At 45.9% G+C, this 14922-nt stretch overlaps 1 protein-coding gene across 7 annotated transcripts in view; it reads right to left on the bottom strand.

Moving 5' to 3' along the window:
- Positions 1 to 924: 924 nt before the first annotated feature.
- MLPH (melanophilin) overlaps positions 925 to 14922 on the bottom strand; it is a 79759-nt gene continuing 65761 nt past the window's right edge. For all 7 annotated transcript variants that reach the window (XM_077313692.1, XM_077313683.1, XM_077313720.1 and 4 more), the window contains 6 exons: positions 10957 to 11106; positions 9356 to 9448; positions 8430 to 8513; positions 4984 to 5041; positions 2561 to 2658; positions 925 to 1614 (listed from right to left, as the gene is read on the bottom strand). In XM_077313692.1, coding sequence (XP_077169807.1) covers positions 1588 to 1614; positions 2561 to 2658; positions 4984 to 5041; positions 8430 to 8513; positions 9356 to 9448; positions 10957 to 11106 — 510 coding nt within the window. In that variant the 3' untranslated portion in view covers positions 925 to 1587. The remainder of the gene's footprint in view (positions 1615 to 2560; positions 2659 to 4983; positions 5042 to 8429; positions 8514 to 9355; positions 9449 to 10956; positions 11107 to 14922) is intronic.

Raw genomic sequence — 14922 nt, 5'->3', positions numbered from 1 at the left:
CAGTGACATGTCAAGACTTCAAAAAGATAAATCTCCATGGCTATTGTGGGCTCTATAGCAGCGGTCCCCAACCTTCATCTGGTCGGGGACCGCCTCCGGGGGTGGGGGAGAGCCAGCGGCCCGGCTACCGCAGTTGCTCAAAAACGCGCACGCGCGGAACTGCCGCACATGCGCGTTTTGGCCACCAGTTGGCGCTAACACACAAGCACAGAGTTGCCATGCATGCGCGTTTTGGCCACCAGGGGGCGCAAACACACAAGCGTGGCAGTTCCGTGTGTGCGCGTTAGCGTCCCTGGCGTGCCGGCTGCGGCGCCGGCTGCCGTGCCGGCCTCTTCCCCCCCCTCTCACTGCAGGGGGGGAGGCAGGCGCGGCCGCTGGCGGCCCGATACGATGGCCTTTGCGGCCCGGTACCGGGCCACGGACCGGGGGTTGGTTCCATTTTTTTTCTTTAAACATGTTTCTGTTGCTGTTAATTATGGATTTCAATAATTGCTTCCTGCATTTAGTTCTGTTATAATTTCGGAATCTCTTGTTTACTTGTAACCCCTTCAAAGGCCTTCCTGAGATTAGAAAAGTAGTCTTTGAATCCTTTACATCCATACAATATGCGGCTCAGTTTTCCAGGCTTCTTTCCCCTGTTTGAACAATAAGTTTGCATTCTCCCATTTGTAAGTAGTTTCACCAACACTGGGAATTCCTTCCTATTACCCTGGTCTGAAAAACTCATCTATTCTGCACTGGGATTACTCATCACCTTGGGGAACCCTTTTGCATTCCAGGGGCTTGCAGCTGAAGGAAAGAAATATGTCAATATTTAAAGAAATATGTAAAATATGTAAATTTTTACATAACTCCAAGCTCCTCCGCCCGATGGACACTCTGCATGATCCAAAAGCTTAAAGAACTAGAGCCGGTGCATTGCCTGAGCATAATGCCTTTATTTAGCATATATGATACACACGCACACACACTTATATATATAAGGTTAAAAGCTGGTGCCAAAGATTGACTAGGTGATTCTAATGCTATGTTCAAGGGGAAGCTGCATGCTGTATGCAATACCATGATTCCTCTGACTTTAGCTTCAGGCCAGTTGAGGGGGAGGGAGAAAGGGAAGAGGACGAGAAGGGTAGGTTTTAGCCTTTTCTTTCCAGTACTTTGTCCAAAACGGCACCCTCCCAGGTTGTTCAAAATCCAGAAATGTGCAGAATGACCTATCAGATCACAAAGCTAAACACAGGCCAAGCGACCCAGACACCTGCCCAAATACCCAGACCACAGAAACTTAATTTATGAAAAGAAATGCATTTTACACACTAGTCCAATGTAACATCAGTGGATCAGTCATCCTGAAGTGGCCCAGGGGGAGAGGAGGGGATGGGATTCCTTACATCAAACAGGGTTATGGTGCTTTGTACACAACTTGGGACACTGTTTTCCTGAAATGTCTATTTTAGAGATTTCTTCCACAGCCAACACGCTCCTTTCCTCTGTTTCAAGACACCTGTGGAAGCAAAGGAAGAGGAAAGGAATCTTGGAAAGTGGAGCCTTGAAGAGAAGTGCTGGTCAAGAGAGGCCCTGAGATTTTCACGAGCGATGGGTCATCACGGGCTTCTGTGAAAGTAAGAAAACACATCTGTTGAGTCTTTCAAAACAGACAAGCAAAAAACATGCACAGCCGATGCATCGGGCAGAGCAGCGGTGCAATCCTAGCAGAACTGCACCCTCCGAATCTCCCTGACGTCAATCGACTTAGAGATGTCAGCCGACTGATGCGTTGCTTTTGTTCTGCTTTTAGATTTCTGGTTGGTTTGACAACCCTGATCCGCTTGCCTTGTTTACTGAATGTCCCATCCCTTGACTGTATTGTCTCAATCTGGGTAATCTGCCTTGAGATCAAGCAAGAAAGGCGGATTATGAATAACGTAAAACAAATAAATACGCCCCCACCATACTCTCTCAGTCTCACCTACCTTACAGAGTGTCTATTGTGGGGAGAGGACACAGAAGGTGATTGTAAGCTGCTTTGAGACTCCTGGGAAAAGCAGCATATAAGAACCAACTCCTCCTCCTTCTCCTCCTCCTCCTCCTCCTCTTTGTCCAGTCACTGCTTGAAGACTGCCAGTGAGGGGGCGCTCACTACCTCCTTAGGTAGCCAATTCCACTGCTGAACTACTCTGTGAGTTCCCCCCCCCCCCCGATATTTGATATTGTTCTACACGTAGTTTAGACCCATTACTGCAGGTCCTGTCCTCTGCTGCCCACAGGAACTGCTCCCTGCCCTCCTCCAAGTGACAACCTTTCAGAAATTTCAAGAGAGCCATCATGTCTCCTCTCCTCAACCTCCTCTTGCTTTGTCAAATCACACACAAAGACAGCTCCCACTACTCAGTTCTACTAACCACGGTTTGCTAGCGTACGTGTGCATGTGTCTTTGTGCTAACCATTCTAATAACTCCTAATATCCGGACTCCTTGGTGCCACAACCAATGCTCCTGTCTCCAAGTTGGCTAGCGCATCTCTCCCACACGGGGAAACGAGCCAGGTGGGGAATACTTGCCGCAAAGATGCGATCGGCTTTCCTGTTCTTCCCATTGGGGTTACGCTGAGTCAGGGATCCTCTGTAATAGGCGTTGCGAGCGAAAGAATCAGCATTGCCTTGAAAAGACAAACCGGACTCATGCATGACATGTCAAGATAAAACTGCTCATACTTGTTACTGCCTTGTGATGCAGATTGTACACCTATACTTGATCAGTGCGTTTTTGCACGGACCCCATGGAGACCCCACATCTGACCTGCCCCCCAGCAACAATCCTAAGAAGTGAGTTTCACACCCAGGAAGAGGGTTGCCTGGTCTGGGTGGGGATTCCCCGTTTTCTGGACGCACCTTGCCTCGCAAACCCCTCCCAAACCAGAAAAACGCAACATGTTGATGACACACATGGAAATTATGTCAGCATGTCAGGGTCATTGGGAGGGGGTAGAAACTCTATGGTAGAAACTCGATTCTACCATAGAGCTTTGCACCAAAAACAGAGTGTCACCCCTGACATCCGGATGTCAGCTGCAACATGTCGCATCATTCCTCCCCATTCCTGGAAAGTGCCCCCTATTGGCTGTTTACAGTGTTAAAGGACCTGTCAATCCTACCCAGGTAAGTGTTGTTAGTATTGTATTATAAGCCACCTCTCGATACAAGGAATTCAGGTAATAGAGAAGAAGACTGCTATTTTCCTCAGGGCAAAACCAAAATTGCCCTTGTGTGAATATCTCATAAGAACAGCAAAAATTCTGGAGAGTTGGGGAGAGTTGAGTTACTCTTTAAGTTAGTTGGGGCTGAAGCATGGGGAGGACTAGGATCCCAGTAAGGTACAATAGCATAGAGTTCACCCTCCAAACCGTTCGTTTTCTCCAGGGGAACCAATCGGTGTAGTCTGGAGAGGAGCAGTAATTCCGGGAAACTCCAGGTCCCACCTGGAGGCTGGCATCCATAGAGTCTACCCTCCTGGACAGCCATTTTCCCTGCAGAAACTGATCTCTCTCATGCAGAGTTCAGTTGTAATTCTGGGAGATCCCACCTGGAGGACCTAATGGTTTCTTGTGGAGTGATTGCTTTTACATCAAATCTTTTTCAGAGATCCCTGTGGTGTCATGACAGAGAAAAGCACTGCTAGGCTTACAAGGTCACCCATTTCCTGCTGTTCCTGTTCATGGTGGCCCATTTCTCATTTCCCCTATCTGCCGATTTCCCACAGCCAGCTTGTACATCACTGAATGGCAAGCAGATATAGCCTTCCATTCCGCCAAGGGTGAGCAATTAGGATCCTCTCCTGACGTCAGTGAACTGTACACTCACTCTGCCTGCATAACAGGAGAGAAGTTCTCACTTATCTTTCTAAACATTCGTGGGGGGGGGGGAGGCTGCATGACTTTTCTCTCAAGCAGCCCAAAGAAGGGGTACTGCAAATAGGTCTCTAGGCCCCAGTTGGAATTTGAAGGATTGTGGAACTAGTGCTTTGACCCATTCTGTCTCCCCAAGGCAGTAATTACAATCAGCATTTTATTTATTTATTTATTTGTTTGTTTATTTGTTTATTTATTTTTTTAATTTAATATTTAATAGCACCTTGCACTGAGAGAATGCATTTCAAAAATGCAATACTCTTCACCTGCCTTATCCCATTCACAAACTCTTAAGGTTCTCTTCATTTCTTTAGCGCCAGTGCAGAGTGAAAAATGAACAAAATGCAAATCTATACTGTACTACGTTTCACGGTAGTAGTGCTATGCTACAACAGAATGGATTAGGAAATTGCTTTATAAAAGGGAGTACAGACTACACCCGGGGTGCCCAAACTGTGGCTCTCCAGATGTCCATGGACTACAATCCCCATGAGCCTCTGCCAGTGCTGGCAGGGGCACATGGGGATTGTAGTCCATGGACATCTGGAGGTCCGCAGTTCGCGTATACATTATAAATTGTATACCCTTGCCTGAAGAATGGTACACTCCTATTTGGAATGGCTGCCCCCTTCCACTGAGCCTGCAGCTTTGGGAGAGATGTTATGGAGCTGTGAGGGAGGAAGGGGGCAACTGCCTAGCAAACCAGATCAACTCTGGCAATCTACGGGGTGACAGATGTCACAGCCAGATTGCTCTTGCAGCCACTATTGTAGAAGGCATGTTATCGACTTGCAGCTGATATGACCATGTTGTTTTTGCATTTTTTCTACTGATACCATTTTCCTGATTTGTATCTGCATTCTGTGTGACATCTAATATACCATGATTCAGTTTTGTGAAAAGGGTCAAGCCACAACGAATAAAATTACAAACTAAATATTTGTTATACAGTGTGCACATTTGTAAAATTAAAAACATTAGGTGTCTCAATATCAGACTGCACAATTTAGGCTGTCACTTTGCCCATCACAGAAAATATTTTCCTTTGCTTTACACAGAAATGATCATGGGTCTTACTTGAAATTTCAAGGGAAGAGGCGAATTTTCTCCTCAAAACATGTGGCATGGACATCACCTAGAAGGGCACAAGAGGAATACAAGCATATGTGTGAATCAGGATTTATTGTAGCTTATTTTTTTTGTCCCACACCTTAAACTCAGCTGCCCCAATGCATTTGACAGACACTCTGGCCACCAAATTGAATGCTGATTAAGTCATCTCATTTTCTCTTCCCAACACTCTTCAGGCTAGCTGTTTGCTGTTATTTTAATTTTGTTTTCTCTTGCATGTACATGCAATCTAATTTCTCGCCTCCACCGTATTTTGAAAAGCAAAATTGTTTATATGAGGTTATATTTTTATCAATAAAAATAAGGTATGTGGCAAACAGCGCCAAGTTCTTCCTTTTTCCAGTACCTGCCAATCCCCTTTGGTGGTCTGGACAGAAAGCCAGAAATGAACCATCAGAGTCCATGGAGGGGGAAAGACAGAGGGGAAAGGAGTGTAGGTTGGAATCAGGAAACATTTTGAGATTTCTTAGGCAGAACAGGGATCTGTCTCCTGTCACTGCAGGGGGAAGTGAATAGTTCAAAATGGTGGCCTCGTATAGCACATACTGGCCTATGTAGACTTTCTGGGAGGTTGGAAAGCAATGGGAAATTTCATGTAGTGACCACAAATGAAGTCCCAAACCATTCAAAAGAAAATTCTGAGGTAAATTTTTGTCATAATTCCTCTAAAAATTATTAAAGAGCTGAATCAACTGTAGGCGGCTGAGGGACTGAAGCACAGGCCAAAGAAACTATGGAGGCAAAACAGTTAAAAATACAGAGTCGGAAGAGATGGAAATTGCTAAATTAGCTCGGGAAGAGAGAGAAAGACAAACAGAGGCAGAAAGAATTAGAAATTTTAAGATTAAAAGAGAGAGAACCAGATACTGAAAACAGGAACGAGAATGAGGGAGACAAGAAAGACATAATGAGAGATGGAGTCTGCTCCTTTGGTAAGAGTCAGAGACAGGGAACAAAAAATAAATCTTGGGAAGATCAAAGACAGCTTTGGGCCCCCACTGAGGAGAAAGTTGACATATTGGATATTCATAGCATGACTGCTGCTTTCTGTTTTTACAAGCTGCAGAGCGACCAAAGGATTTGCAAAAACGTTGCCAACAGAACTGACAGACTACTGTAGCACGCTCCACCTGGAGCTAACTTTGACAACGGTTTGGAAATTTCGGCTGCTCCAAAACATAGGAGAAAGCTCATGGGGTGGGCTCCTGCAAGTACCATGTTACCCCAGTTTACATAATTGACCTCTGATCTCACAGACTGCTCCCCCTGCACCTGCCAAACTGTACTCCTCAGGGAGGTCTACGTCATGCCGCCGCCCCCTCCCCTAATCCCATGACAGGAATTTTTGTGGCTAATACTGGACTTAATTGATCTGGACATTTTAAATCAGATCAGATTTGATATTGTCTTTTAGCATTTTATGTGATTTTAACGGTGTTGTGGTCCACCCCGAGTCTGGCGAGAGAGGGAGGAATAAAAGTTTAAATAATAAACAGTCTGATAATGATAATATCCTTCGTCCAGAGCTGCCGTTTTGCCCATGCCGCCCTTGTGTGAGGTGACGAAGGGACAACTTTCTCACTTGAGGCTTCAATAGGCCCAGTCACGCCCCCCCCCCCATTAAAAGGTAAAGGTAAAGGTATCCCCAGTGCAAGCACCGGGTCATGTCTGACCCTCGGGGTGACGCCCTCCAGCGTTTTCATGGCAGACTCAATACGGGGTGGTTTGCCAGTGCCTTCCCCAGTCATTACCGTTTACCCCCCAGCAGCAAGCTGGGTACTCATTTTACCCACCTCGGAAGGGTGGAAGGCTGAGTCAACCTTGAGCCGGCTGCTGGGATCGAACTCCCAGCCTCATGGGCAGAGCTTTCAGACTGCATGTCTGCTGCCTTACCACTCTGCGCCACAAGAGGCTCTTGGTACCCCCCCCCCCAATAATTTCCTTCAACTGAAATTTTTTTGGGGAGGGGGCACAGAAGGTGGATTAGTGGCATCGGTGATTTGCAGTCAATCATGACTGTGCATGGCCAGCCAACTCTTGCTCTAAACCAGCCTTTCTCAACTTTTTGACCGTTGAGAAATCACTGAAACATTCTTCAGGCTTTGAGAAACGCCCAGAAGTGGCACAATCATGCCAAATATGGTTGGGGAGCATAGACCCTCCCCTTCCCACCCCCTCCCGCCCCATCACTGGCCATTTTGGAAGGGGAGGGCGGGTCGACATGACCATATATGGTCATATTACCCAATAAATGTTTAACAAATGTTAAATATCTATCTATATATATAATTAATTAACTCCCATGCAATCAGGAAACCCTTCTGGGGCCAACAAGAAACCCCAGGGTTTCACAAAACCATGCTAGAGGAAGTCTGCTCTAAACTCGGAGTACTGGCTTCTCCCCAAGGACGCTAAAAGTGGTATTCTGTTTGGAATATCTAGAATAATTAGGATGGCCACTATTAATTATTTAATTGATTGATAGAACGACTGATTGATTTTACCCCTCCCAATAGGGACTTCATTAAAACTATCACATTATTTTTTGTGTCTTTTTACAGAATTGCTATATCTATGACCTTGCAATTTCTGCTCTCTGACAAAGACCCAGAGGTAACCATTTTAGTTGCCAGAGTTTTAACTAAGATGCTTTTATAATATGCTGCCTACCTTGTATTTTATCTTTTATAGTTTATTTAATCATTTTAAGATTTGTTTGGTTGTGTAACCCCATGGCCTATTTTATTATTTTGTTGAAATTTTAAACCCTATTTTATATGTCTTATACATATTTTATGCCAATAAAAGGTTACTGACTGACTGACTGACTGAATTGCTATACTCTTGCACCTTGAGCTATTTTGAAAATGTTTGAGCTTTAATCTGTAGTTCCGTGTGTGGGGAGAGAGATGGGCTTGTAAATATTTTAACAAAATAAAACAGCATTCTTTTTTTCAAACATCTCATTCTGTTTTATTCAGTATGGGTTCTCTACTGTACCACTCTGTCTTCCATCCTTCACCAATTTAGGGATGCCGGACTCCAGATAGGACTTGGGGGTCCCCTTGAATTACGGCTCTTCTCCAGACTACAGAGATGGGTTCCCCTGGAGAAAATGGCTACTTTGGGGGGGGGGGGACTCTGTGGCATAGTACCCCACTGAGCTCTCTGTCCTCCCCAGGCTGTATGACGATGCCACACCAATTCAACTAAGGTAGGTACAAAATTAACTAATCATTATTAGGCTTACAGACCTTCCTTAGGACATTTTAAAATAGGTGACTGGGCTGTCTCAGCTAGAACCAAAGGAAAGAGATATATATTTCCCTCTGTAGCTCTCTGCTCTCAACATGACCGTCCTGCGGATTTCTCCGTAACGCAGAGGGACTCACTTTGAAGTCGGGCGATGCTGCAGAATCAGAACTATGATCCTCCACAGAGTTCTGTGCACCTCTGGGGAGATGGAGAGTGAAAACCTGTGAAGTAGAAGACATGAAAAGTAGTGCTCCAGGCCCTTGCGGAGCAAAATCGCAGGAAATGGTTGTTTATCTACCCTCTCTGCCCTTTTCCTGCAACCTCGAGCCCATTTTCCTGATGTTCTGTACATTCAAGAATCTTAGAGCCCTAAACCTTCACTTAGTTCTGTTGCTGCGTCTCTCCACAGAGGTGGAAGAAGCGGTTGTTAAAATAGGTAACACCAAACTCAAAAGATAAAAGCATGGGTGCTTTGCACATGCGAATGGTGCCCTAAAGATTTACCAGAAAGTACACCTGGCCTACAGAGTGTAACACAGGAGAGAGACAGACTGGCTCTAACAGGCTGCCCTATTGAGCGATGATAAACTGATCTCCATCTTGCATGCAAAATTCAAAGCTTCCCTGTGATTTCTACCCACAAACCTTCACTGATCACTGCTTAACACAGGGGTAGTCAAACTGCGGCCCTCCAGATGTCCATGGACTACAATTCCCAGAAGCTTCTGGGAATTGTAGTCCATGGACATCTGGAGGGCCGCAGTTTGACTACCCCTGGCTTAACACTTTCTTTACTCTTCTAGAATTGTCTGTGCCGCCTGTCCCGGCGCCTCACAAAGCAAAACACGGTAACAATCCTAAAACAGCATAAATATGATTAACATAACCAACCTGTTGGACACCCAGCCCTGCAAAATCCAGCTAGATCTGCGCTGTATGAATGTTACAATGATGGAAAGTTTACTGGGCAGTCTGCTGTGCGAATCTCACTACGGCCATGGCTGAATTTCATTTATTGCTGTCGCAAGCAGGCAAATTCACAGCGCCCGTCTTTGCGACTCACCTGGCTACTCGACTTCTTCTTGGCCTTTTCCACTGGCTTGACAGTCAGCCCAGCAGCACTCAGGGCAGCTATTCGGGATTCTATATCAGACACCTTCAAAATAAAATGCAGGTGTCATTTCCGACAGTCATTACAGTTTATCATTTACTTTATTTAGAAAGGTAAAGGTAAAGGTACCCCCTGTGCAAGCACCAAGTCATGTCTGACCCTTGGGGTGACGCCCTCCAGCGTTTTCATGGCAGACTCAATACGGGGTGGTTTGCCAGTGCCTTCCCCAGACATTACCGTTTACCCCCCAGCAAGCTGGGTACTCATTTTACCGACCTCGGAAGGATGGAAGGCTGAGTCGACCTTGAGCCGGCTGCTGGGATCGAACTCCCAGCCTCATGGGCAGAGCTTTCAGACTGCATGTCTGCTGCCTTACCACTCTGTGCCACAAGAGGCTCTTACTTTATTTATACCCTACCTTTATTCCCAATGAGGACCCAAGGAGGCTGGCATCGCCCTCCCCTCCTCCCTTTCTTCATCCTCTCGACAACCCTGTGGGGTAGGTTAAGCCAAGCGTGCATGGCAGAGAGGGGATTTGAACGTGGGTCACCCCCAGATGCTATGCCACACTGATATGAAGGCAGTCCTTGGGTCTCCTAAATTCTAGATATTGCTGAATTTCCACTGGCTACTGAAGAAGATGTGGGTTTTTTTTGAACCACGTGTTTTTTTGAACCACGCCTTTTACAACCCAAAAGAGTCTCAAAGCAGCTTATAATCACCAGCCTTTCCTCTCCCCACAACAGACATCCTGTGAGGGAGGTGGGGCTGAGAGACCTCTAAAGCCTCCATGGAGGGCGGTATATAAATATATTAAATATAATAAATAAAAGTACTCTAAAAGGCCAAGGTCACCCAGTAGGCCCCATGAGTCTCAAAATGGCTTACAATCACCTATCCTGTATCTCCCCAGAATAGGCACCCAGTGAGGGAAGTGGGCCTGAGAGAGCTCTATGAGAACTGTGACTGGCTGAAGGGCACGCAGCAGGCCCCATGAATCTCAAAATGGCTTATCACCTACCCTTCCTCCCCCCACAACAGACCGTGAGGTAGGTCAGGCCGAGAACTCCGAGAGAACTGTAACTGGCCTAAGGTCACCCAGCAGGCCTCATGAGTCGTGAAGCAGCTTACAATCACCTTCCCTTCCTCTCCCCACAAAAGACATCCTGTGAGATAAGTGAGGCTGAGAGAGCTCTGAGAGAACTGTAACTGGCTTAAGGTCACCCAGCGGGCCTCATGAGTCATGAAGCAGCTTACAATTGCCTTCCCTTCCTCTCTCCACAACAGACATCCTGTGAGGTCGGTGGGGCTGTGAGAACTCTGAGAGAATTATAACAGGCCCAAGGTTGCCCAGCTGGCTGAATGTGGAGGAGTGATAATCAAACCCATTTCTTCACATTAAAGTCTCTTAACCACTATACCACGGTAGCGTAAACTTTTTGTATATTCACTCACAATGGCTGTGTGTGGAATAACACCCTCTCACTCCGACACCCCTGCAAAAAGCACTCATTTTCAACTTTATGTCGGTCGGGCCTTTATTACGGGCTTACCTCACTCTCCGTGTGCCGCACTTCAGCCAGTGCGGAAGCCACTCGGTCCTCCAACTCGGACAGCTCGGAGTCAGTGGTGCCGCTGTGCCGCCCACGGTCCTCTGGACGCCTCTTCTCTGGCCCACTGGCTTTCCCATCGGTTACGCACATCTGAAACAAAGGTACTCATCAACATCCAGTTCAGCATCTCGCCCTGGGCAAGGGTTTCCAGCACAACTCAGGGGGCAACGCTGAGGGGGGTTCCTGCTCTGCCCTCTGGCTGATGACTTCTGGGGTTCCCCAGGATATGATCTTATTTTTTATTTGTTCTCAAGCTTTTATTCCATTCTATCTCAACAGACTCAAGGCGGATCACGGCACAGGGGAAACCACAGGACTAAAATTCCAAAAATACAAACAATGAAAAACTAGTAAGAAATAGCAAACTTTAGGCAAGCAGCAAGTTCCCTTCTCAGCCTGCGTTGTCTGCAGTCTTTAGTCTTTCTTACGGTGCTAGACCAGTATCAAATTACAATGTACACAAAAGTATTCATCGGTCCCCCAGTCCTTTACGTGGCCCTTGTATTTTAGCATACTTAGTTACAGCCTTCACCTCATCCGTAATGTCAGAAGTTTTATTCCAGATATAAGCTTTTGCAAGCAGAGATCCGAAGACATCTTATATCTTGAATAAAACTTTTGTTGTTCTTCAAGGCGCCCCTGAACTCCAACTTTGTCCAGCTGCTTCAGACCCACCAGAATCTTCCTATCCTCATAGAGGTATACTGTTACGATTCATCTCTTTGCTTTTGATCACTACTTCCAAGCACTGTTAGATGTCTCTATTGAGTACTTCACAGGTTTTGGCCAACTCCTTCCCATTTGTCAGCTTCGGTGGAGAGCAGAATCGTCCGCCCAATGCCTCTTCCCTTTCAGCAAGTCACGTAGTGCTCTCGAGGCGGTGTTAATGGCTCTAAGAGATGTGTCGGTGACCCTACAAAAAGCCTTACCCAACGACCTCTACAAACAGCCTACAGAGTACTTTTAACCTTGCGTGTGTCTGTGTGAAAGAACAGCAGGAAGATAAGGGGCGGGGAAACGTCGATTAAAGAGTCCTTCATTGCCCATGGAGGGCCCTCAGACCGGATAGGAGGGACCGCCAAACGAGGGCTTTGATCTTGGTTAATGCTTTGCTGAATGCGGGGAGGACAAAGGGGCCGCCTCAAAACACAACTGAAGAGCTGCCATTAGACGGTGGCTTGTGCCAAGCGAGAGACAAGGGAAGAGTGAATAGCTTCTCTGGCCACACGAGTCATTCAAGGCCAGCGGAGAGATCCTTCTGCCTGAGCCACTGGAAGCACTCCGGCCTAACCCGCTCATACGGATGCCCTGTGTGGCAAAAGGAAACCAGATACGGGTGGGTGCAGGGAGCACAAAGCAGACACGAACTGGGGGGGGGGGGCATGTCGTAATATTGGAATCGTCACATTTCAGATATGAATCCAAGCGTTCTTCTTTAATTGCATTAGATAAGATAATTTGGGCTTTTGGATTGCTGAGGGAATCTTTGCCTCTCTGAGGTATTTTGCACGGAGCCAAATAAGACAGTTTAAAAAACAGCCGGTTTAGACCGCTTTATTATACTACAATCGTTGTTCTGCATTGAAAATAGTCTGTTGAAAAGCTACGCTGCAATGCTTTCTGCATGGAACAATTCATAGCCCTGCCCCCTGTAGTTTTGCTAACTCCACTTGCTAGACTCTTATTAGGAACTCAGTGACATGCTTTGTTCTGTAATGCACTCACTAATCTGCATAACCAAGCAGCTTCTCTGCATGATTAATAGTCTACCTTACACAGGCAGGAGAGAAACGAATCCATGAAAAGCCTCTTTCAGAAACAACGCTTAAAAGACACTTAAGGCACTGAAAAGGCAGTTCACCATGCAGAGCAAAATCGCTCACATGCAGAGCGGAGTAAATTCACTGTCCTGTGCAGAGATCAGAAAAACCACGATGTATTTAGTGAGTTTTCATCCGCTTTTCCATCATGCAGAAGAGGCCTCTGTCACAATGGAGTTCTAGTGATCCCAAAAGCATCCCTTCTGTTCCTTCTTTGCCCTGACACTTGAAGGAGCGGGACAAAAGAGGTACCAGAAATGATGGATGACCCCCTTTTGGAGTTGAAAGATCAGACAGGCTGTCTAGCCCTTCAGTACAGAAGTGGAGCTACCCTGCAGTTGACCAAAGGGCATGGTGAAACTTTGGGTATCTGGTAATATTATGGATTTGAACGCTCAAGTTTGGGGTCTGAAAATGCCACTAAATGAGAAATCTTATCATCATCACTATTAATATGAAGAAGAGGAAGAGCTGTTTCTTTGGTACCCCTCTTTTTATTTATTTGGGGATAAATAAACTTTGTTGGTTGTAAAGTGGCACTGTCTTGGGTCAGTTTACACAATATAAAATTCAGTAAACCCATACAATGAACTAATCAGAAACTACTAAAATAGTTTTAAATACTTTTAAGATCACAATTATTTAGTACCCAAAGGATTCTCAAAGTGGCTTACCCTACCTTTCCCCACCAGAGACAACCAGAAGAATGAGGAAGAGGAAGGTGGGTGTCTGTTGTGGGGAGAGGAAAGGGAAGGCGACTGTAAGCCCCTCTGAGGGAAAAGCAGCATATAAGAACCAACTCTTCTTCTAATAATAATAATAATAATCAATTTACTTTATTTGAGAAAATTCAGGTTTCAGAGTTTGGATGGAAAACCAAATTAGCACTTCGCCATTTCATAAAGCTGTGTGTCCTTATTAAAAACTAAGTGGGGTGTGTCTCTCTTGAAGGGGGTGTTGAAGAGTCCTTCTCATGCATAACACTAACACGACTTGTACATTGTTACCCCGTATATCTGCTGCAGCTCTTTGTGGACATTATTAATCCCTTTCTCCTCAAATGCGACGATCCAATTCTGTTTGGCCACGCTAGTCTTCGTCCATTGAAACTGTGAAGAACTCCACCCAGAACCAGTTTTCTGGTTAACGTGAACTGTGCTCCTGATATGCAATTATGTTGCATACTCGTGGTTTTAATCCTCTCTCTGGCCTGTTAAGTGATGCCTTCTTATGTAGTTCCACAGCCTTCGTGAGGTTCTCCGGCTGGTCAGGAGAGTCCAGGCATGCCTCTCATCCTGACCCTCCATTAGTGTAACTGAACAAAAAGCAGATGTATTGCTCTTGAATCCCAAACAAGTGTTGTTCTTAGCCTTTCTAACCTTGCCTGGAGAATTTAATGAGAGGCATCCAGAAGATGTATTATTCCAGTCCACCTGCTACTCATTTGCAAAATCCCTTTAGAGACCAATTGTTTTATTTAGAGGACGATTGTGTGTTTCCAGTTAGAAAGATTTATTTCTGTCTTTAACCTTCTCTATGAAAAGGGGAAGAACGTTGGAGTCCAGTGGCACCTTTGAGGCCAACAAAGTTTTGTTCGAGGCATAAACTTTTGTGTGCAAGCGCACTTTTTTGGATACTGGCAGGCACTCGCCCATAAAAGCTCACACCTCGAAGAAAACTTTGTTGGTCTTAAAGGTGCCACTGGACTCCAAGGTTGTTCTGCTGCTTCGGACTCAAACGTGAATCATCATACCGCATAGAAAGCGTTGGGTCTTTCCGACAAAGTGTGCCTCTGATTGGCCCTCCCTGGGGAAGCATTCCTCCAATAAGGTGAGAGCTCTCCCCCACCGAAGGCCAATCAGAGGCTCTTTCCTGCCACCATCCTCCTCCTCTTCGTGCTGTGCTGGGGCAGATGAATCGCGCTGCCACGATTTTGTATGAACTTTCACACAGCTGTTATTTATACAAAAGACTTTCAAGCACACCTGATCATACTGGTCCAGAGCTTCCCTTAGACATACTTATGTCAGTGCAAAAGGATAGAAGAAGAAGAAGAAGAAGAAGAAGAAGAAGAAGAAGAAGAAGA

This window comes from Paroedura picta, chromosome 1 (genome assembly GCF_049243985.1).
Source record: "Paroedura picta isolate Pp20150507F chromosome 1, Ppicta_v3.0, whole genome shotgun sequence".
Lineage (NCBI taxonomy): Eukaryota > Metazoa > Chordata > Lepidosauria > Squamata > Gekkonidae > Paroedura > Paroedura picta.
Note: the sequence above shows the minus strand (reverse complement) of the source record. Positions and strands in the feature narration are given on the sequence as shown.